The 25,551-nt window shown below is 43.5% G+C and overlaps 1 protein-coding gene across 6 annotated transcripts in view; it reads left to right on the plus strand.

Moving 5' to 3' along the window:
- LIG1 (DNA ligase 1) overlaps positions 1–25,551 on the plus strand; it is a 277,726-nt gene that overhangs the window by 170,302 nt on the left and 81,873 nt on the right. For all 6 annotated transcript variants that reach the window (XR_012850873.1, XM_075840007.1, XM_075840009.1 and 3 more), the window contains 3 exons: positions 5,296–5,381; positions 5,469–5,584; positions 16,517–16,612. Coding sequence is in view for 5 of the 6 variants with exons in the window: in XM_075840007.1 (XP_075696122.1) it covers positions 5,296–5,381; positions 5,469–5,584; positions 16,517–16,612 (298 nt within the window). In the remaining variant the exon portion in view is untranslated. The remainder of the gene's footprint in view (positions 1–5,295; positions 5,382–5,468; positions 5,585–16,516; positions 16,613–25,551) is intronic.

Below are 25,551 nucleotides of genomic sequence, written 5' to 3' on the forward strand. Positions count from 1 at the left end.
AGCCATTAATGTCTGTGTTTACCTCTCGTTATAAATGATTGCTGCTGGAGCTCTGATGGTTAATTGGTGTAGGTTGATTGCTATTAATGCACTTCAGAAGAGAATGCTTAATGTTTCTATAAATTCCATGTACCACTAACATGTATATGCATTTATGATGACATTGAATGTATCCAGGAGTGTTCTCCACTGAGGTATTTCTCGGGGAATATTAATGCTGCATACCTTTGTTTTACTACTATTGGGTATCATGCGAAGTGCCTTGGTTTTCCTGACTATAATGTTTTATCGTTATTTGCTTATTATAATTTGCCGGGTTGGGGGGTGTGGGGCACTGGCGTGTCCTGACACTTCTCCTCTTAGGGACTCACTGGTTGATTCCGGTGTCTGTTAGATTGTTTCTCCTTGAGTAGCTCAAGGAGTGGGTGATTATTTTGCCCGTTCGTCTGTCTTTGTTATCGTGTCTCCCCGCCTTGTCTGTCTTGTCCTATTCACCACTGCATTAGCGCATTCTATTTGTGTGCTCCTCGGGGTGGAGGAAGTGATGGCGCAATTGAAAGGATGTACCTTCAATGCTAGGGGGCTTAATGTCCCGGAAAAACGCTCTCAAATTTTATATAACATGCATAAAGAACGAGTACATATCTTGTTCCTACAGGAGACTCACTTCCAGGTGGGTCATGCGCCACAATTTACAAATCGATATTTTCCGTCCTGGTTTCACAGTGCCAACCCGGAATCCAAGTCCAAAGGGGCTAGCATATGTATCCACAAGTCACTCTCTCATAAACTCATTGATGTTTTGGTTGACCCGGGAGGTCGCTATGTCTTTCTCAAATTGTCCATGCACAATAAGATTTTTACTCTGGCTAACTTGTACCTCCCCAATCAGGACCAGGCTAGATTGGGGCGCTTGTTCTTTAAGAAATTGGAAGAGTTTACAGAGGGCGTCTTAATTGTGGGTGGAGATCTTAATCTGACTTTTGATCCCAGGCTTGATACCTCCTCGGGCAGGTCTACTGTTCCTAAATCACACTTGGGGGCATTAAAGACTACGATGCATTCCATGCAATTGATTGACGTGTGGAGGATTCTGCACCCTCAGGTAAGAGAGTATACTTACTTCTCCCCATTGCATAACATGTACAGTCGGATAGACGCTTTCTTGATTAGTCGCCATTTGCTTACCTGGCATCCTATTACTAATGTGGGCCCCATGATCTGGTCAGATCATGCCCCGGTGTTCCTGACGCTTAAGTTTCCTGATTCGGTCCCGATTTTTCAGTCTTGGAAACTTAATGACAATCTATTAAGGGATACAGTATGTGTGTCGGCTCTTAAGGACTCTCTTGCTGGGTTTCTTGAGGTCCATGAACATGACCCTACCCCCTTACCACTCCAGTGGGAGGCACTGAAATGTGTCATTAGAGGAGTCCTAATACAACACGGGGCACGTTTGAAGCGAGAGAAAGTGGTATCTATTGCGCGTCTCCTGACTCAGATCCGGGATTTGGAATCATGTCATAAACGAATTCCATCTTCACAGGTTTTTGCGGATCTTACTACAGCGAGGGAGTCCTTGCGATCCCTCATAGATCAATCCCACGCCCGGTTTAGAGATCGGATGAGAAAGCACTCATATGGATTTGCGGACAAGTGCGGCAGGTCTTTGGCGCGGATATTACATCCCCGAACACAAGCGTCTTACATCCCTAAAATACTATCTCCCGCGGGCAACGAGGTTCATGACCCGGCGGGTATTACTGATTGCTTTAGACATTATTACTCGGCATTATATAACATTAAAGGTCAATTTCACGATATGCAGGCTGAGGCATTGCGTGACAAAATCGATCATTATGTACAGAATACGGCATTACCGTCTTTGGGGGATGGGGAGGCTTCGAGGCTCGAGGAAGATTTTGTGGAATCAGAAGTGGAACGGGTTATTGGTGACTCACCCTTGGGCAAGTGTCCAGGGCCAGACGGGTTTAACAACAAATTCTATAAAACATTTAAAGCTCAGCTGGTTCCCTTTTTGACGAAAGTTTTTAATTCTGTGTCTTCCTTGTGTCCCTTTGCGCCCCAGTCCCTCGAGGCCCACATCACCCTTTTACCAAAGCCAGGCAAGGATCCTACTTCTTGCGCTAACTTTAGACCCACTTCACTAATTAATGTAGACGTAAAATTTTTCGCGAAGTTGCTTGCCTCTCGCTTGTCACCGTTGTTGCCTGGCCTGATACTGGATGATCAGGTGGGGTTCGTATGTGGTTGGGAAGCGCGGGATAACACTAACAAAACTCTCCTTTTAACATCATACTGCCAATCCCGTAAGATACCGATGTGCTTACTTTCGATAGATGCCGAAAAGGCATTTGACAGAGTGCATTGGGTGTTCCTCCGCAGTGTCCTGGCGCAGGTGGGCCTAGGTACTAATATGGTGGGTAGGATAATGGCATTATACCATAGACCTACGGCTCAGGTTCGTGTTAATGGACTCCTATCTGATTCCTTGTCTATTGCTAATGGCACGAGACAGGATTGCCCACTCTCGCCTCTATTATATGTTCTGGTCATGGAACACCTGGCAGTGGCACTGCGGAGCAACCCTGATGTTAATGGTGTACGTGTTGGATCTCAGCATCATAAATTGGCGCTTTATGCAGATGATCTCCTGGTATATATTACAACTCCCATGATTTCTTTGCCATCCTTGACTGAGGAATTTGAGCGTTTTGGTCATCTAAGCAATTTAAAGTTAACTACTCCAAATCGGAGGCATTGAATATATCTCTGGATGCTTCTCTGGCTGCCCATCTCGCTCGGGTTTTCCCATTCAAATGGCAAACCACATCCTTATAATACCTGGGGGTGCATGTTCCCACGCAACAGGCAGATCTGTTCGCCTTGAATTACACGCCTATTCTGCAGCGTACTTTGAAGGAATTGGCAGAGTATGGAGGGAACCGTATGTCATGGTTTGGGAGAATCAATGCGGTCAAAATGGATATTTTGCCCAAATTCCTATACCTTTTCCAGACCGTCCTTATTGTAGTACCATCGGGCTTTTTCAGGACCTTACATAGGGCCATAACTAAATTTGTATGGGGTTCCTCTAAGCCTCGCATTCGTTTTGCTGTCCTTAGTCGTCCAAAAATAGACGGGGGCGCGGGTCTTCCAGACTTTAAAAGATACCATCAAGCTGCACTGATTATGAGGGTAGTGGATTGGTTCCGATCGGAAACGGGTAAGTAATGGGTGAGCATCGAAAGAGATATGTCTCCTCTTGCATTGTCCTCTCTGCCGTGGTTTTCTGTCCTACAGAGCCATATGCTATCTTTGCCTTTCCTCACACGTCAGTTTCTTGTAGTCTGGGAGCGAATCTTTGGTGCTGCGGGCCTTGTGCATCGCCCGGGTCCTCTGACTCCTCTCTTTGACAACCCCTCCTTCCCTCCGGCGGTGGGTGTTGACACCTTCCTCTGTTGGGAGAAAGGAGAGGGTGGATATTTGGCTGAGACCCTTACTCCTGACGGGGCCATCTTATCAATGAATGTTGTCTCTGAGGCCTGCCCGGGGAGACGATCAACCTGGTGGTCATACTTACAGCTGCGTTCCTATCTCTCTTCCATGGAAGATTGTCTGGTGTTGTTACAGGATAGGACTCCTTTTGAACGGTATCTGTCTATATCAACTGCCCCTTCTCATGTCTTGTCCTATTTACATGGGGTTCTCCTGCCCAAATTTTTTTTCTCTCAACTGTCCTTCACTAATGCATAGGATGAAGAGATGGGGGTTCAACATACTGAAGGGGAATGGGGTACTGCCTTCTTGTTAGCTCACAAACTGCCAATGTCTTGTTTTGCTCAGGAAAAAAATTACAAAATACTCACTCGGTGGTATCGTTGTCCTGCTTTGTTGCATAAGATATTTCCTGATGTGTCTGAGGATTGTTGGAGGTGTGGGGAGGCTCCTGGAACCATGTTGCATATTTGGTGGGACTGTCCCAGGATACATCCCTTTTGGGGAAAGATTTTTGACTTGGGCAAGAAGCTCTTTCACATTGAAGTCCCGACCTCGGCCTCTATAGGATTACTCTCCATGGTTCCTGGGTCACTCCCACTCCTCAAAAGGGGTATCTTTCGGCATTTCCTGACTGCGGCGAGAACAGTGATACCTAGACACTGGAAGTCTCATGCTGTTCCCTCTTTGACGGAATGGGTAACAGAGGTGAACGGGATAATGAGAATGGAGGAGTTGCTGTCTGCTGACAGGGGCAAGTCTGTGCTCTTCGTCCAAACGTGGGCAGTATGGTCTGGATTCCGGGGTGGTACTGATCTACCTCTCTGGCTGGATGGAAGGTTCTGAGCAAATTCTGTGATCTTTTCTTCTTGCGCTATGTGTGTCTGTGTTTCCCTTTGTTGTCTGGTGTCTTGTGTTGGTGTTATATTATATTTGTGGCACTTATATGTACCAACTCTTATTTTATTGAGGCCTGGTCCTCATGGCTATGGTATTATCTTGATGTGAATATGGTACAGCTGGTACTACTGTATTTTGATTCATACGCTCTTTAGATGGTTCGGAGGTTACCGCCTATTTGTGTTCATGCATTTTTCATAATGTTCATAAACTGTAAAAATTTGTATTTTATAGTGTGTACAATTTTTCTGCCAAATTTTGTACAATGTTTGTATGCTGTAATTTTGTTTTTGCAAAAATAAAAATCTTGATAAAGAAAAAAAAAAGAAAAGATGGTGTAAAAAAAATAAAATAAATATATATATAAAGTCCCCCCCCCCCGCCAATCATTGTTGTAACGCTAGCGCTGACCCAATTACCCTAATATAGACATGTAATATATTAAAATTTACGGTAGACAATGACGATCACAAATAAAAGGTCTATTTTAGGGTAAAACTATGTTATTACCAAAAAAAAAAAAAAATATTGCTGAAACATAAAAAAGCTATTTTTTTACTATTCTTTTCAAACTTTATGAATAAAAATGCTAAAATAGCAAAAAGGATGTGTATAAAAACGATAAAAAAAGAAACCTGCCTTGTCTACGGGAAAAACATAGCAAAAATCACGTCGTTAGCCCAACAAACAAAAAAGTTATAGCCATTTAACGCGTGCTAAAAATGGCTAAATGGTGTCTGGCTCAAAATAGCCCGGTCTTGAACTGGTTAAAGGTGTACATAGCCTTTAACTGCTCATGCTAGTTATATACATTGGAAACTACTGCACAATATTGTTAATGAAAATTTGTATTGTCCTTTTTTTGTTTTTTTTTAGCGAGTTACCAAACTATGATATGGTTATTCCTGCTCTTCTGAAGCATGGAATTAAAGAACTTCCTCAACATTGTAAACTTACACCAGGTAATAATCATTTTTCCTAATGTCCTCTTGCAGTTTTTGTTTTGGCCAGTGGAAAATATTAAAGAACAGCTATTTATTTTGTTTCAGGAGTTCCCTTAAAGCCAATGTTGGCACACCCTACCAAGGGTGTTGGTGAAGTATTAAAGAGGTTTGAAGAAGCTGCTTTTACCTGTGAATATAAGTATGATGGAGAGCGCGCCCAGGTATTCATATAATCAGTTGTTAAAAGCTATTACAGCAGCCACATGTTAAAGGAATACGTTAAAATTTCAGAGCAGAAATCTGCATTGTAATGCGGGAAGATATATTATATATTTAACAAAATAAGTAAATATAAATTTATACGGCTATATACGTTCCAACTGCCGATGCCCCGTGCAGTTGTCGCATATATAAACATTGGCAGCCTGGAACGGGGTTTAATGAGTGCAGTGCTGTTTCTTTGTAAGCAGTGCTGCACTCTTTGAGAGCCCCGGAATACAGCCCCCACCTGTGGATTGCGCCACCTAAACTCCCTCTAGGAGCAGAATCCCCGCCCAGAGCCCTCTTGCTGGGGATACTGCTCCTAGAGGGGGCCCCCCCGACGTCTCTCCATCCCCCCCTTGCAGATGGCTCTATCCACCCTGTAGGTCGCATTCCCCCCCTCTGTAGACTGCACCACCTAAGTTCCCTCTTGGATTATGCCATCTATCGGGGGGGGGGGGGGGAGAGATGATGCCATCTACCGGGGGGGGGGAGAGATGATGCCATCTATCAGGGGGGGCGAAGAGATGATGCCATACACCGGGGGGAGGGGGGAAGAGATGATGCCATCCACCGGGGGGGGAGAGATGATGCCATCTATCAGGGGGGGCGAAGAGATTATGCCATCCACCGGGGGGGAGGGGGGGAAGAGATTATGCCATCCACCGGGGGAAGAGATGATGCCATCCACCGGGGGGGGGGAGAGAGAGATGATGCCATCCACCGGGGGAGGGGGGAAGAGATGATGCCATCCACCGGGGGGGGGGAGAGATGATGCCATCTACCAGGGGGGGGGGCGAAGAGATGAGGCCATCCACCGGGGGGGGGGGGAGAGATGATGCCATCTACCGGGGGGGGGGGGGAGAGATGATGCCATCTACGCGGGGTGTGGCACTATCTACATGGGCACGGTGTGTGCCACTATCTACCGTGGGAACTGTGCCATTATGTGGGCACCATCTACCGTGGGAACTGGGGCACTATGTGGGCACTATCTACAGTGGGCAATGGGGCACTATCTACATGTGGTGTTTTCAGGGGGTTGGGACAAAAAAAACCTGACTAAAATTAATTTTCAATTAAACATTTTTAACGCCCATGAAAAATTGATGGCAAATGGCAGTTGAAACCGGTTAGACGGCCGGGAAATGGATTCAAATTTTGAGACACACTAATGCAAAACAGCAATGAAAAATTGACCGTTGATCCGTTGTTAACCCCTTCCCGTCGTAAACAACTTTCAGATTTTAATTTTGTTTTTTTATTTTTCTATCAATATAATCCTATGAGGGCTTGATTTTTGTGGGACGAGTTGTAGTTTTTCGTAGCACCATTTATTGTGCCATATAATGTACTAAGAAACGGGGGAAAAAAAATATTTGTGGGGTAGAAAATGAAAAAAACAGCGATTCCTCCATTGTTTTTTTTGTGCTTCATTTTTGCGGAATTCACTGTGCAATTAAAACAACATGTTAACTTTATTCTGCGGGTCAATACTATTACGGCGGTACCAAATATATATATTTTTTTCTATATTTTACTACTTGTACAAGTAAAAAAAAGTGTAAAAATGTTTTCATTTTGTGTCGCCAAATTCTGACAGCTATAACTTTTTTTATTTTTCCGTCGATTAAGTGTATGAGGGCTTATTTTTTGCCGGATAAGGTGTCGTTTTTAATAATACCATTTTGGTGTACATACAACGTTTTAATCACTTTTTATTCAATTTATTGTGGGTGATGGGGTGACCAAAAAATAGCGATTCTGGCGTTTAATTTAATTTTTTTTATGGCGTACACCGTGCGGGTTAACTAATGATACATTGTAATAGTTCAGACTTGTACAGATGCGGCGATACCAATTATGGTTTTTGTTTTTTTTACTATGCTCTAGTGGGAAGATGGGAAAAGGGATTTATTTATTTTTTTCGAACTTTTACTTTTTTTTTCTATAAAAGAAATCAAACAACTTTATTTTTCAAACTTTGACTTTTTTTTTTAAGTCCCCCAAAGGGACTTCAACCAGCGATCGCTTGCACGATATACGGCAATACTAATGAATTGCAGTAATTTGTACTATTAAGCTCGGTCAGAGGCAGAGCTTAGTAGCGCCACTAAGATGGCAGACCTGGGGGCCTTCATTAGGCAGCCATAGCAACCATCGCCACCCCGCGATTGCATCGAGGGGGGCGCGATGAGCTGCTAGAGGGGGTCACCCCCTCTTTCTAACGATTTAAATGCTGCGGTCGCTATTGACCGCGGCATTTAATGGGTTAGAAGAGCCCCTCACAGCGATCCAGGCTGATATATATATATATATATATATATATATATATATATATATATATATATACATACATACATACACTACCGTTCAAAAGTTTAGGGTCACTTAGAAATTTCCTTATTTTTGAAAGAAAAGCATTTTTTTCAATGAAGATAACATTAAATTAATCAGAAATACACTCTATACATTGCTAATGTGGTAAATGACTATTCTAGCTGCAAACGTCTGGTTTTTAATGCAATATCTACATAGGTGTATAGAGGCCCATTTCCAGCAACCATCACTCCAGTGTTCTAATGGTACATTGTGTTTGCTAACTGTGTTAGAAGGCTAATGGATGATTAGAAAACACTTGAAAACCCTTGTGTAATTATGTTAGCACCGCTGTAAACAGTTTTGCTGTTTAGAGGCGCTATTAGGGTATGTGCACACGATAACTGCATTTACGTCTGAAATTACGGAGCTGTTTTCAGGAGAAAACAGCTCCTGCATTTCAGACGGAATTGCTCGTACTTACGTTTTGCGAGGCGTCAATTACAGACGTAATTTGGAGCTGTTCTTCATTGGAATCAATGAAAAACGGCTCCAAATACGTCCCAAAAATGTCCTGCACTTCTTTGCCGAGGCTGTTATTTTACGCGTCGTCTTTTGACAGCGACGCGTAAAATTACAGGTCGTCGGCACAGTACGTCGGCAAACCCATTCAAATGAATGGGCAGATGTTTGCCGACGTATTGGAGCCGTGTTTTCAGGCGTAATTCGAGGCGTAAAACGCCTCGTTTACGCCTGAAAATAGGTCGTGTGGACCCAGCCTAAAACTGACCTTCCTTTGAGCTAGTTGAGAATCTGTAGCATTACATTTGTGGGTTTGATTAAACTCTCCAAATGGCTAGAAAAAGAGAGCTTTCATGTGAAACTCGACAGTCTATTCTTGTTCTTAGAAATAAAGGCTATTCCGTGCGAGAAATTGCCAAGAAACTGAAGATTTCCTACAACGATGTACTACTACTCCCTTCAGAGGACAGCATAAACAGGCTCTAACCAGAGTAGAAAGATAAGTGGGAGGCCCCGCTGCACAACTGAGCAACAAGACAAGTACATTAGAGTCTCTAATTTGAGAAATAGACGCCTCACAGGTCCTCAACTGGCAGCTTCATTAAATAGTACCCGCAAAACGCCAGTGTCAACGTCTACAGTGAAGAGGCGACTCCGGGAAGTTGGCCTTCAGGGCAGAGTGGCAAAGAAAAAGCCATATCTGAGACTGGCTAATAAAAGGAAAAGATTAAGATTGGAAAAAAGTGTTATGGACAGAAGTTTGAGGTGTTTGGATCACACAGAAGAACATTTGTGAGACGCAGAACAACTGAAAATATGCTGGAAGAGTGCCTGACGCCATCTGTCAAGCATGGTGGAGGTAATGTGATGGTCTGGGGTTGCTTTGGTGCTGGTAAAGTGGAAGATTTGTACAAGGTAAAAGGGATTTTGAAGGAAGGCTATCACTCCGTGTTGCAACGCCATGCCATACCCTGTGGACAGCGCTTGATTGAAGTCAATTTCATCCTACGACAGGACAATGACCCAAAGCACACCTGCAAATTTATATAGGGAAGAAGCAGCTGGTATTCTATCTGTAATGGAGTGGCCAGCGCAGTCACCAGATCTCAAACCCATAGAGCTGTTGTGGGAGCAGCTTGACCGTATGGTACGCAAGAAGTGCCCATCAAGCCAATCCAACTTGTGGGAGGGGCTTCTAGAAGCATGGGATGAAATTTCTCCCGATTACCTCAGCAAATTAACCGCTAGAATGCCAAAGGTCTGCAATGCTGTAATTGCTGCAAATGGAGCATTCTTTGACGAAAGGAAAGTTTGAAGGAGAAAATTATTTCAAATAAAAATCATTATTTCTAACCTTGTCAATGTCTTGACTATATGTTCTAGTCATTTTGCTACTCATTTGATAAATATGAGTTTTCATGGAAAACACAAAATTGTGTGGGTGACCCCAAACTTTTGAACGGTAGTGTGTGTGTGTGTGTGTGTGTGTGTAAGTAAAATATAGTGTATATATGATAGAAAAAGTCTACACACCCCTGTTTAAAATGCCAGGTTTTTGTCATGTCAAAAAAATCAGTCCAAGATTAATCATTTCAGAGCTTTTTCTACCTATAATCTGTACAATTGTATTGAAAAACAGACTGAAATCTTTTTGGGTGGAAAAATAAAGATAAAAAATAATGTGCTTGCATAAATATGCACACCCTTAAATTGATACTTTGTCGAATTACCGTTTGACTTTGACAGCATTCAGTCCTTTTGGATAGAAGTCTATCAGCATGGCACATCTTGACTTGGCAATTGTTGCCCACTCTTCCTGGCAAAAGTACTCCAAATCTGTCAGATTGCGAGAGCATCGCCTGTGTACAGTCCTCTTCAGGTCACCCCACAGATTTTCAATGGGATTCAGGTCTGGGCTCTGGCTGGGCCATGCCAAAACTTTGATCTTCTGGTGAAGCCATTCTTTTGTTGATTTCGATGTATGCTTTGAGGAGTCGTCGTGCTGAAAGGTGAAATTCATCTTCAGCTTTTTAGCAGAGGCCTTCAGGTTTTGTGCCAATATTGACTGATATTTTGAATTGTTCATAATTCCCTCCACCTTAACTAAAGCCCCAGTTCCAGCTGCAGAAAAACAGCCCCAAATAATGCTGCCTCCACCATGGTTGTGGTGATCTTCTGGTGATGTGCAGTGTTGGCTTTGCGCCAAACATAGCTTTTGGAACTACAGCCAAAAAGTTCAACCTTGGTCTCATTAGACCATAACACTTTTTCCCACATGCTTTTGGCAGAGTTTGTGTAGGTCTTTGCAAAACATAGCCGGGCTTGGATGTTTTTCTTTGTTAGAAAAAGCTTCCGTCTTGCCACCCCACCCCACAGCCCAGACATATGAAGAATACGGTAGATTGTTGTCACATGGACTACACAACCAGTACTTGCCAGAAAGTCCTGCAGCTCCTTTAATGTTGCTGTTGGCCTCTTAGTAGCCTCCCGGACCAATTTTTGTCTTGTCACAGCTGTGCCCAATGTAATCCACTTCTTGATGACTGTATTCACTGTGTTCCATGGTATATCTAACGTCTTGGAAATTCTTGGGTACCCTTCTCCTGACTAATGCCTTTCAACTATCAGATCCCTTTGATGTGTTGTAAGCTCTTTACGGACCATGACTTTGTCACATGCAACAAAGAAAATGACAGGAAAATCCTAATAGAACAGCCAAACTTTATATGGGGTTACTCAGAATCATTTTAAATAATGGCAGCTGTGTACTGACTACTATTTAACTTGAGTTTAAATTTGATTGGCTAATTCTGAACACAACCACATCCCCAATTATTAGAGGGTGTTAACACTTATGCAACCACATCATTGTAGTTTTGTTATTTTTATCTTTCCCCTCTAAATTATTTCAGGTTTTTTTTCAATGTAATTGTACAGATTATGGGTCACATTAGAGGTGGGAAATCTGAAATTATTCATGTTGTACTGATTTTTGACATGACAAAAACCTGGCATTTTAACAGGGATGTGTAGACTTTTTATATCCACTGTATATAGTATATAAAACGGTATAAGATGTCGTTTAAAGAAGTGCCTATCAAAAATGGAAAAATTGTCCTAGACACACGGGCGTCAATGACCCTTGGTCATGAAAAGGTTAATGTTTCAAATGTACTTTGAAATGAAAGCATAGAAGAAATAGGTTAATATGAATAAAAAAATAATGGATTAACTCTGCTTCAACAAATTAAATCTAGATTTTTTTTTAACTTTTTCATAATCGGCACCTTTAGCTGATATAACCGCTTTACACAATCAAGGCATTCTTTCTACAATTGCACTCAGATATTGTTCATAAATTTCTTCCCAACATTGTTGCAGAAGTTCACACAAATGTGTTGCACTTATTGGTTGCTTTACTTTCACGCTTCTGTCCAGTTTATTCCAAACAAGCTCAATGGGGTTTAAGTCTGGAGACTGTGCAGGCTATTCCATTCTTTGAAGCCTACTGGCTTCTGCTTGCCTTTTTGGGTAGTACTGACATAACCTAGAAGTATGTTTAAGATCATTGTCTTGCTGTAATATGAACCCCTGACCAATTAGGCGTACACCAGAGTGTATTGCATGGCACATCAAAATGCTGTGGTAGCCATTTTTGTCCAGTGTGCCAGTAACCCTGTGCAAGTTGCCAATTCTGGATCCAGCAAAAGAGCCCCAGACCGTCACGCTTCTTCCATGTTTGACAGTTGGTGTCACACACACTGAGGAAGCATCCTTTCACATATTCGCCAACGTACAAAAATCCTGCCTGATGTACCAAAGATGTCAAATTGTGATTCATCTGTCCATAAGACCACCTTCCACTCTTCAGTAGTCCTCTGGTGCACATGGCATGTTTTTTTTTAATTTGCAATCTTAGCAGTGGCTTTCTTACTGATACTCAAACTGTCAAACTTGCAGATCGAAGACTTCTCTTCACAGTTGAAATGGAAGCTTGTTTATTTTTTGCTGCATTAAGCTGGGCTTGAAGATTTTGTACTGTGAGGCGCCGATCACGCAAAATGTTGACTCAAAAACTTGTCATCTGATTTTGTAGTGGCGTTTGGTCTGCCAGACCTCTTCCTGTCAGATTTTCTACCAGTTTCCTGGTGCCTTTTTGTCACGATCTAGGGTATGTGGACCCACTAGGCCGCTCCGCGATAGCGAAGAGGCAGCTTGCCAACTCCGTTTATGCAGAGGTGCGTAGCGCAAGGTTACCTGAGATAGTCCAGACAGTGGCAGGTCTCCGGCACAGATAGGTGTGGCAGGTTGCGCCAGATGTATTGCATGGCACAGGGATGGCAGATGACACACACTTGTCGAATCCAACACACGACTCCGATACAAAGCAGGCTCAGGAAGGAGAAACAGCACGGGATACAGGAGGTAGGATGCAGGGAACAATGGGAGCAGGGCAACGCTAAGGGACCATTTGCAATACAAGCATGGGAAAATTACAAACCGCACTCAGGCAAGGAGTGGGAGAGCAGAGCCCTTTTTATAGTCCAGGGTGCACTGGGGTAGGGTAGAGAACTTTTAGGAAGTGCGCGCTGGCCCTCTAATGTCAGAGACGAGCACGTGCGCACACCCCAGGAAGGGAAGGCTGTGCCAGCCGGCGTCTCCGGGGAGGAGGACGTCAACAGGCGGCCAGGAAGTTGCGACCGTTCGCCAAGGGCGAGCGGCAGCAGTCCGCGACCGCAGCCGTAACACTTTTGATGGTATAGGAAACTGTACGGACTGTCACTTTGACTATCTTGGCAATTTCTCCGTAGGACAGACCTACACTTCTAAGGGTTATAATTGTCTGCCTTTTGTTAATTGCCCATTTCTTGCCATTATAATAGCAATGTTCTCTGTCCTGAAGAGCAAAACTTTCCAAATACTGCCCTACAGGGTGTTCTAATTCAATCTGTTCCAACACTGGTTATATAGAATCGGAGGGTTTGAAAGTGATCTCAAAAAGTTTAGACCCCTGTAGGAATAGTTTGCATCCAATTTCAAAGCATAATTAGCTTTCTGTGCTGCAGAGTAGCTTTCCTTGATGTCTTCTCTGAAAAAAAGCCCTTTGGTTAAAATCAGAAATTTAGACTATTGTTGCTTTGAGGTAAAAAAAAATCATATTTTTATGCTTTCTAACTTACTTTTGAACCATTTCACGTTGTTTGCTGTACTAGAATGGTGTTAATGTCATAAATAACTGAATAAATTGTGTGTGTGTGTGTGTGTGTGTGTGTGTGTGTATATATATATATATATTATATAATATGATATCCCACAGCACACCGGAATGATCAAAAAACGTGGTTTATTCAACCAACACAACAGCAATGTGTGTGTGTGTGTGTGTGTGTGTGTGTGTGTGTGTGTGTGTGTGTATATTTTTATATATATATATATATATATTGCAAATGAACAGCACTCAATGTCCTGCTATGGGACCTTTTTCAAGCATAGTGATACCACAACATGTGTGCAATATAAATGACAGTCTCATTAACATAATGAGTGATAATTAAAAAGTGTATTAAGGTATTGTACATGTGTATATATAATGTCACAATAAAGTTATACGTACAATCTTTTGTTACCACGTAATATACTGTAAAGAGAGGATCCAGCGATGCGTGGTATGAGTGGGGAAACTCAGTTTACACTTTATTAAAGTGTAAGCAAACAAAGCTTTACAGGACACCAGGAGGAATGACAAGGTGGTGGTAATGGCAGATAGATGAAAGCCTACGCGTTTCAAGCACTGGCCGTGCTCGTAATCATGGCTGAGTCAAGTGCCAAGTATATTACGTGCCAGTAAACATGATGCAATGATAACCATATAAATAAACATTAAAAACAAGCACTTCTAAACTTGATTGTTGCATTTTTGATTGTGCACTAATGTGTACAGAGGTGGGGAATACAGGATATGCACCTAAATCGAAGGGTGTGAACATTCATGTCGTATCCATGCAGTGTCTGACAGCTCAGCGTCCTCTAAATCTTATTGCACATGCTTGCGCGCTCAAGGCGGAAGTGTACCGTTGCCTGGTAACCAACCGAGGAAAGAGTGTTTACCTATGCTTATGAAGAAGTAATCAGAGTTACCCATATCAGTTCTGTAATATTGTATAAGGACAACATACAGTGAGTATATATGGTGATCAATCGTGTCAGTCTCAAAACAAAACGGGACAATCATCCCAATACAATAATGCGAACTCCCAACGAAGAAGCGACATGCAAAAAGTGATATTATTATTCACAGAGGGTGTTCGCATAATGGTTTCAGTAGTTCAACACTTCTACTCAGAGACCCGGATCCATCTATGAAAACTGGTACTCAGTCGAGGTTCTTGCGCCCCTCTGTTATACCTTCGTGAACAGGGATTGCTACACAATAAACCATACAAAAAGTGTAATGGACCCAAACAAGAACAGGGCCTAGCTCTAAAAGGCAACATAGCCAATATAATGTAGAGAGTAATAATCTAATTAGATTGATTGCATGTCTAATCATAAAGATGGGAAATATAATAAACCCAAGAAAATGGTAAAAATTACGTTCTATATTTTCAAACAGACACTTCACAATATCCAGATTAGATTCTACCGAAAGAGAGAGAGAAAATATATATATATATATATATATATATATATGTGTGTGTGTATATATATATATATAATATGTATATGTTAACACAACCTATGTTTGGTCGTTTTTCCGTCTGTAAAAGACCCGAAAAACGGCTTAAAAATCGTAAGCAGAACGCCTACAAACCCATTGATTGATTTCAGTGGGAAATACAGCGTTCTGTTCCGACGGGTCGTTTTTTTTACACGTCTGTCTTGAAAAATGGCCGGGTAAAAAAAAACGGCCGTGAAAAAAGTGCATGTCACTTCAGCCATTTTTGGAGACGTTTTTCATAGACAATAGAAAAACCGCTCCAAAAATCGCAAGTGGCTTAAACGTCTTTTCCATTGAAAACCGCTCCGTATTTTCAGACTTTTTTTGTTAAGCGTGTAAACATACCCTTACGTTGAATATATTTCTTAATGACATTAGCTGTATGTTTGGGGTCGTTGTCCTGCTGCAGAATAAGTTTGGAGCCAATCGGACTCCTCCCTGATGGTATTGCATGATGGTTAATATCTGTCTGTATATCTCCGCATTGCGGACACCATTAATCCTGACCAAATCCCAAACTCCATTTGCTGAAATACAGCCCCAAACTTGCAAAGAACCTCCACTATGTTTCACTGTTTCTTGCAGACACCTTATTGTACAGCTCTCCAGCCCTTTGATGAACAAAATGCCTTCTGTTACAGCAAAATATTTCAAATTTTGACTCCAGTCCAGTGCACCTGCTGCCATTTTTCTGCAGCCCAGTTCCTATGCTATTGTGCATAGTTGAGCCACTTGGCAGTATTTCCACATCGAATGTATGGCATTTTGGCTGCGATTCTTTCATAAAGACCACTTCTGGCCAGACTTCTCTGAACAGAAGATGGGTGTTTTGCTTGTTGCTATGCTCAGTCTTGCCATGGTGGACCTGTAACATGAAACGATCTTCCACAACCTCACTTTGTAGCAGAGTTTGGCTATTCCTTACCCAGGTTTAAGCCTCCTACGCAGCTGTTTCTGTTACAGTAAATGACCATGTTTCAACCTACGTATGAAAATGATCATTATTACCTGTTTGGTATAATTGGTTATAAATACACCTGTCTCTAATCCTACAAAATCCATGATTTTGTGCAAGTGTACCTAGAAAAATGTATGCTGTTTTGAAGTCAAAGGTTGGTCACATCAAATATGGATTTGATTTTAAATGTCTCTTCTGTTCATTCACTTTGTATTTTGTTAATTGATAAAAAAAATAAACTAACACTTCTATGTTTGAAAGCATTCTTACTTTGCAGTGTTTTTCCACAACTGCCTAAAACTTTTGCATGGTACTGTATATGTGTATTTATACTTATTACACACACGCATTCATGTATACATTTCCCTTTTCTAGATACATATACTGGAGAATGGTGAAGTACACGTCTACAGCAGGAACCAAGAAAACAACACTACCAAATATCCTGATATAGTTGGCAGGATTCCACAGGTAATTCTTTTAGAAAAATAAGGGCTTGAAATATATATCTCTCCATCTTTTTTGCTCCTATTATTCATGCGCTTATTTTGGGGTAGATTGTAAATAAAATGATTGTCTAGAGATTAGATATATTTTGTTTAAATTCACTGTAAATTTAATGTATATTGGGGCAGCCTGACTAAAGGATTCAACGTGTTTTGTTTTACCATTGACATAAATATTTACACTATTGTATTAGAGAGAGTGCACAGGGTCATAGGCCAACAGCTATCTCGTGTAGGACCAGCTTTAGGCCCCATCCACATGACCTTAGTTTTCATCAGCAATTAAGGACACGTATTTACAGATCAAACTGCGGATCCATTCATTTCTATTGGTCACGGACGCTTTTCGGTACATTTATGAATGTGCGTCCGTGCCGTAGAAATGATCCGCAAAATATAGAACATGTCCTATTTTTGTCCGCAATTGCAGCACGGACTCCCCATAGAAGTTTTTATAGGTGCTCTCGCAATTGCGAAACTACGCTTTTTGTATATTCACGCCATAAAAATATATCCCCCCCCCCCCCCAAACTGTGAAAAAAGATAAATGCAATTATCTCTCGCATAAAACAAGGCCTCATAAAGCCACGACGAAGAAAAAAATTATGGCTGATGTAAAAACTGAAAAACTTAGTTTAGGAACGGAGCCCTGACATACACAAACGGAAACCATAGGTTTCCGTTTCAATCACCATTGTTTTCAATGGTGACCGTTTCAGTGCCAATGTTTTCGTTTGTCTCCGTTGTGCAAGGGTTCTGTCGTTTTGACGGAATAAATAGCGTAGTCTACTACGGTATTGATTTCCGTACGTAACGTTGGAACGGAGCCCTAGCGCAGTTGTGAAAGAAGCCTTATCTGTATGTTCTGTTATCAGAAGAGAGAATAGTAATTCAGCTCAGGCTTTCTTTCGGTAACTTCAATCAATCAAATCTCAGCATAAATGCAAGGCATTAGTGATGGTGTGCATTAAAATGTGGATTTTTTTTTCTTCAATTTTTTTCCGGTGTCCTTTAACCTGTTTGTGAATTTCGAGCAAATGTGCAGGTGGTTGAGGCATTTTATGTACACGTAAATGCACAGCTGTGATTGGCTGCTACACTCCCGAGGTACCTGCCAGTATCTTAGAAATTACCAATCCCGACTCTTTAACCCTTCAGATGCCACAGTCTTTAATTATCAAAGCACTTATAAAAATAGTGAGGTGGCTCAATTTTTTCATCAGCCCTGCAATCATGATCGCCAAGGTTGATGGTTTGAAATGGACAACCTGGGGCCAAACATAGGCCTTCAGGGTTGTCAAGGGGGAAAACTTGTTTGGGTCTGGTCATTCTTTTTTTTTTCTTGCATACTCAATAGGTGGCTTGGCATTTTTTTCTCACATTTCACCTAAAACTAATATTAATAATGTTATACACTAAATTATATGCATTCCAAGATAGTCAGCCCAGAAAGTACAACTTGTAATGTGTAAAACACGTGCAGAAGAATTTGGACGATGCCGATTCATTTTTAAAGGAGCTTTACTGTGGAACTTGCAGGAAAAGGTTATATAAGTTTGAACAGCAGAATGTAGCATGTAGTAACGATTTGAGAATAACCCCGTCTTCAGCGGCCTGCCTGTGTGGGCGGGAGTTGCTCTCCTCCCACACACAGTCTCCCAGGGCAGCAAGCTACACAATGTCCCTCACAACAATGAGCACTATTCTTCAATTGGTAATTCCCCTGTGAATGGCTCTGCTCACTGTCTGTTGTCTTAACGCATGTGTCGCTATGGCCACCGGCGTTCACGTGCTCCTCTCTGGAATTCTTATTGATCCAAGATCTGCACTGCACATTTTAGCTGCCGTGAACAAGCTAGTGTATTTCCTAATCCCGTTTTCCCCTGTGCCTGTGGCCTGGTTCACTGGCAGTTGAGAAAAATCTCTTTGCACGTAGTCCTCCACTGCTGGTTCAACTCCAACTGCCTCCCACAGCACATGACTACATCTCCCCTCTGGGTGCCGGCTCCCTCCAGACTGCTGCATACATCGGGGACGGCTCCCTGTGCTGGCTTGGAGGTAATCCTGCGGCATTACAAACTCATCTTGCAAATCACAAGACTACATATATCCACCTTAACGTAAAAATTAAAACAACTGCCAGAATGTGGGGCAAAAAACTATACGAGAACATTTTTCACGGTCCTAAAGAGTTATTCAGTATGGTTTATTTTATAGAATGGTAAACCAACAAGAAAACCGTGCAGGAACCAATGGGCGCCACCAATGTATTTAAAAGAGTCGAAGGGTCATACACTCATAAATGAGTAGAAAAAAATGTTCCATGTAGTACGCGTCTGTCTTCTGACCTCTTCATCAGGTACATACAGGTTTTCACAGAGAACCAAAATTTAAGCAATAGTAACGCCCACTTTCCTGTTGACACAAGGGAAGTGATGTGATATCACAGAAAAAGAAAAAAACTTCACAACTTAATATATCAAATTAATGAGGGTGGGGCGTGGCTTAGCTATGGAGCCGTGAGCACGCGTTTTGGGGGAGCTCCGCACTAGCAGCTGAATACCAGCCATCTTTCCCGGGGAAAAACCGGCAGGCGATGCCAGGAAAACGAAGGGGAACCTGTCCTGGAACTTCCCGGTCCTTACCTCGCTCCTCTGGCCGTTGCAAGAGCATGGAGCGCTTTCTTTCCTCCTCACAATCGGCCGCGGACAAACGAGCAGCAATGGCGGACGCATTGCCGCCACATCCGGCCTCAGACACTCTGGCTCCTTCTCCTCCTGCTCCCCTGTTGCAGTCAGCACAAGCGGCCACGACTGCTGATACGAGTCCTCCCTGCTGCAGCTCTCAGGATGCGGTAAGCCTTGTCTCTCCCCTCAACATGTCATCAGTGAGAGATTTGCCCGCCATTATACCACACACATATGCCCCTGAAGTTCAGGCTGGGCCATCGGGCTTACATGCTGACCTACAACTACTGAGGGAGCTGATACAAGCCCTCCCCACACGACAGGATCTTGACTCTTTGGTGTCCAGGGTTGAGCAGGCACATCAGCAAGACATAGCTGACCAGCGTCAGGATGTGGTCAGACTAGACTCTAGGGCGCTTACATCTGAGAATACTGTGTCGGCCATTGACTCTAGAGTAACTGCGTTGGAAAAAGCTGCCACGGATACTAGAACACATTTACAATCCTTGGCGCTTCAATTAGATGATCAGGAGAACAGAGGACGCAGAAACAATGTACGTCTGAAGGGCCTTGCAGACCTCGGCCCACGAGATGAGCTGGTGTCTAGAGTATCTATTATATTCAACAAGCTCACTAACCGACCATCAGAAGCGACTTTTCTCCTAGATCGAATTCACAGAGTTTCGCGCCCAGGCCCGCTCGATTTGTCCTCTCCTCGCGACGTGTTATGTCGCCTTCACTATTATACCGACAAAGATGCAATTATCCGGGGGGCATGGTCACATGGACCGGTCTCAGTTGAAGGAAGTACGGTTACTATATACCCTGATGTCTCCCCACGGACACTCTATATGAGACGGCTCCTACATCCTCTGCTTGAAAAAATCAAGTCCGCAGGCGCCACTTATAGATGGGGACACCCGTTTCATGTTGTCGTGAAGAACAACTCTGGCTTCTATCTCCTGCGCCACTCCTCGGATCTTGAGGGTCTATTTCGATTTCTTCAGATCGAGCCGTTCCCAGTCCCGGATTGGCTAGCCCTGGACAGAATTGAACAACCTCAACGTCGTCGCCTCAACAGGACTAACCAGCCCATACGAAGCAGATCCATCCCGGGTGCACCACATTTGCCGTTAATCGACCTCTCCCGCCGGGTCCCGCCTGAGGCTTAAAGAGGACTTTCCTGCTAATATCCTTTTATTTGTCAATGTTTTGCTAGGCCGCCGGCAGCATTGCTGCTCAAGGGACTTAAGGTCGTCAAATGTTATTTTGCTCACATAATGTTTTGATGGTTATCTAGCAGGGCTCTTTTGCCCAGTTTTTTCATAGGATACTCAGGTTTCGTGTATAGATAGAATGGCCGCAAGGGGCCTTCACTTAGCCCTCAGGAAATACGTGCTGCTTATACCGTATTAGTTTAAAAGTCAATTCTAGACCGCCACATGAGGTGTGTGGGTCCGAAGTTGTTTAGAGGATGAGCTATCACCTACAGCGCTGGAGGCATTTAGCCTACTGGTACCTCCCCCACCCACACCCTTTTGCTGGTTATATATATTAGACAAAGGTTTGCGATGCGGGATATGGGGAGTTCCATATGATTCTGTTAGTCGGTATCTCTGATAATTTTAAAATGCGATGTTTGCCGGGCATACATCAGTTGCGTGTTAAATTTCAAATCCTCTTAGCAGCTAAGAGGTAGAATTTCTGGTTGATAGTCGGTTATAGCAGCCTTGTATACTTAAATAGAAGGGTGTGGCGTCGCTATAGGTTGTTCATCAGAGGTCATGGCTATTAACACAGGTTTTGGGTTAACCCCCCTTGGCTAGCAGTAGCTGAGAGACAAACGTCGGTTCTATCATTGATTGTGCCTCCGTCGCCTCCCCATTGGTAGGCGATGGAAGAAATGGTTTACTGTTTGATTATGTATGCGGTGCGGGGCTCCCCCCCCCCCCCCCCCGTGGTTTTCCAGGTCCCCACAAATTTAACAACCTTCCTTTACAGGTTTTTACACCGTATAGGAGTCGGCCTGCGGGCCTCTTTCTTGTGTATCGTCTTATTCTCTTTCTCTCCTATCTTTATCTGTCCTCCTCCTTGCCCTTTACTTTGCTTTCCCCTCCCCCTCCACCGCAGCCCAGGACAGATATGTCGCAGCATACACAAACGGACCTGAATATTGGCTCATTAAATGTCAAGGGGTTACACAGCCCTGGAAAACGATCCATACTTTTCAATTTGCTGAAAGGCAAAAATATACAGGTGGCGTTCCTCCAAGAGACGCACCTATGTCAGCAAAAACCTTTTAAACTCTCTAACACATGGTTCCCCAATGCATATCATAGTCTTTCTCCGGACACGAAATCCAGGGGGACAAGCATTTTGATCTCTAGATCTCTTCCTTGGGAGTTCAGGGGGTCTCGCAGTGATGAAGTGGGACGAATGCTCTTGATCAAAGGAGTTATTGACTCTCAAGTATACACTTTTGCCTCTTTTTACCTACCCAACTCTGGTCAATGCACAGCCCTTGTTGGCTTTCTGAATGCCCTGGATGAGTTTGGGGAGGGTACCATTGTCCTGGGAGGGGATTTCAATGTTGCGTTGGATCCCGCACTAGACACGCCCGTAGGTTCTTCTTCATTCTCGAGGGCACATCTGCGCCGCATTATGAAATCATTTCACGAACACCAATTAGTGGACACATGGCGTCTCCTACACCCAGCAGATAGGGACTTTTCCTTTTACTCCACAGTACACGACAAATATTCCAGAATTGATCTTTTTTTCGTCAAACATCACTCGCTACATTCTATACGCGCGGCCGACATTGACTCTATTTCCTTTTCAGACCATGCATTAGTCACCTTGACCCTCTCTCTACATTCCCCTCTATACCGCCAATCTCAGTGGAAACTGAACCCAACGCTTCTCTCGGATTCAGTGGTTACTGCTGATATCCAACGTAATATAGCTGACTACTTCGCAACTAATGCCACAGAGACCATTAACCCTCACATTATCTGGGAGGCGCATAAATGCGTGATCAGGGGTATATTTATTAAACATGGTGCACGTCGGAAAAAAGAAAGGGCGGTGGCCACGGTCCGCTTGCTGTCTGAAATTGAAGTACTTGAGATCTCACATAAACGTTCCCATGACCCGGTGTGTAGGATTGCCCTCCACCGTAAAAGGGAGGAACTGCGAACCTTATTGATGGCTCGAGCCAAGGCTACGCTTTCTAGATGTAAACGTCATTACTACGAATATGGCAACAAAAGTAGTAGGTCTCTGGCTAGAGCCTTGCGGACCCAACAAACCCAGAATTACATACCCTCCATAGTATCCCCCTCACAAACACGGCATCGTTTGCCGTTGGACATAGCTTCCGCATTCCGGGATTTCTACGCTGCCCTATAGAATACTGACTCTACCAATCCGTCTGTGACATCCAGTGAATTCAGGTCTAAAATTTCTAAATATATCGCGGATTCTGGTCTACCTGCCCTATCGGAAGATCACATTACTAGCCTGGAAGAACCACTTACCACACAAGAACTCTCATACGCTTTAAAACACTCCAGAACAGGAAAGGCACCTGGCCCAGACGGATTTACAATTCAATATTATAAAAAGTTTCTGACGTCCCTAGGCCCACATTTTCTAGCCTCCTTTAATTCATACTCGGCCTCCTCCCCCATCCCTCCTGACGCCCTCAGGGCGCATATCGCGGTGATCCCCAAACCTGGTAAAGACCCTACACAATGTGCCAGCTACAGACCCATATCCCTCCTCAATACAGATATCAAATTGTTTGCTAAAATTCTAGCGGATCGTCTCGCTCCACTGATTGGAGGAGTCGTACATACGGACCAAGCAGGGTTCATGGCAGGTAGAGAGGCACGAGACAACACAACTAGAGCCATCAATCTGATCCACAAGGCCAAAATTTCCAATATACCTCTTATTCTTTTATCTACAGATGCGGAAAAAGCGTTTGATAGAGTTAACTGGACCTTTATGGAAGAAACCCTCTCACGTCTGGGCCTTGGATCACATATGCTGGGATGGATAATGTCGCTATATTCATGCCCATCCGCCCGAGTTCGAGTAAATGGCCTTCTCTCAGACGAATTTGCTATACACAACGGCACCAGACAGGGTTGCCCCCTCTCACCCTTGATATTTATATTGACACTAGAACCCCTTTTACGCCATATACGTGCAAACACGGATGTGAAGGGACTAGAAACTAATACCTCAACTAACAAGGTGGCGGCCTATGCAGACGATCTGCTATTTTTCCTGACCAATCCAACTGTCTCCCTTCCTAATCTCATGCGGGAATTCCAACGGTTTTCAAGTTTATCCAACTTTAAAATTAATTTCTCTAAGTCCGAGGCCCTGAACATCTCTCTTTCACCTCATCTTTCCACAACCTTAAAACAATCTTTCAGTTTTAAATGGAACCCAACAGCGTTGAAATACCTTGGGGTTCGCTTAACAGCAGACCTGAGAGATCTCTTCCAACTAAATTTTCCTCCACTCCTTGCTGAGCTTAAGGCAGATTGTGCCAGATGGGCCAAAGGTACTTTTACTTGGTTGGGCCGTTGTAACATCTTCAAAATGAATGCTCTCCCTAGGCTACTATATTTATTTCAAACCCTTCCCATAGCCATCCCAATACAGTTCTTTAAAACGGTCAATTCTCTTCAGATTAAGTTTGTATGGAATGGTAAGACTCCACGTCTGTCCCGCACGTTATTATGCCGATCTAGGGCATCGGGGGGGTCTATCATTACCTGATGTCCGCACTTACTACATTGCATCTCATCTTGCTCGGGTAGTTGATTGGTGCAGACATGCGACCGTTAAGGCTTGGGTGTCTTTGGAGCAGAGTTTTTACTCTATTCCAAGATCTGCCCTTCCATGGCTGCACCGTAGCCAACTCAGACATCTCCATCATCACCCTACTATAGGCCCAACACTAGTATGCTGTTCTCTCCCCTCGGTAAGGGCATCTTGCTTGCCAGTCCCTTCCTCTATGTTTCCGATACTGGGCAATCCATCCTTTCCCACTGGCTTGACGGACCCAATTTTCCGTATATGGCAATCCTTGGGATGGTATCGTTCAGATCGGTTCTTAAAGGATGGTAAATGCCTTTCTGTTGCAGACCTGGCCCAGATTGCTGACCTCCCTCCGTTGGGACAATGGCGTTCGCTGCAGCTGCGACACTTTTTGACGTCTATCCCAGCCCCTAGGTCCTACCAGGAGGAAAAAACTCCACTAGAGACCCTCTGCACAGGCTCTGACCTGATTAGACATACATTGTCCGCTATTTACAGAATTCTCATGGACCCCCCAGATATGCCCACTCCTACATACATGTCAAAATGGGAAGAGGACCTGGGGATATCCTTCTCCCCCGCACAAGGGCAGCGTATATTCCTTATGGCTCAAAAAACCTCCATCTGCTCAAGATACCAAGAGGCAAGCTTCAAACTACTTTCACGTTGGTATAGGACCCCAGCCCGCCTACATAACATCTTCCCCACAGTGTCCCCTATGTGCTGGAGATGTGGGCAAGACAGTGGTACCCTCCTCCACACCTTCTGGTCATGTCCTCTCCTTACCCCATTTTGGGAAGGTGTAAAGAGGGTGATAATGGAAGTTACAAATACAAATGTAACTATGGATGCGGCCCTTTTCCTTCTTCATCATAGCGACATTCCAGCGAACAAGTATAAGCGTTCCCTGCTTCACTTTCTAGTGATGGCAGCTCGTCATTGCATCCCACCAAGATGGAAGGATCCATCTCCCCAACACTATCCCTCTGGGTTTAACAGGTTAACGACATCATGCATATGGAGGACTTGACATCCGTTATCCACGACTCAAGCTCCAGGTTCTGCCAAACTTGGGCCCAATGGATGGTTTTTCAGGATTCGAACTCCTATAAAGACATCATCTGAGAACCGCATCCTTTTAATCGGCCGCAATAACACCCTGGTCTGTGGGATGCTGTGGAGGGTCCCCCCCCCCTCTCCTTCTTTCCGCTCTCCCCTTCTTTCTTCATTCTCTTGTCTGGGAGCTTAGCTCCATCCACACTTTAGAGATTCGTGTTCTCTTGTCGTTATTCCCTCTTTTTCATTCAGTATGCCATTATATAACAATGTACTTATTGTTTTTTCTGTACATTTGCCTTTGGATTATGTATTCTAAATG

This window comes from Rhinoderma darwinii, chromosome 10 (genome assembly GCF_050947455.1).
Source record: "Rhinoderma darwinii isolate aRhiDar2 chromosome 10, aRhiDar2.hap1, whole genome shotgun sequence".
NCBI lineage: Eukaryota > Metazoa > Chordata > Amphibia > Anura > Rhinodermatidae > Rhinoderma > Rhinoderma darwinii.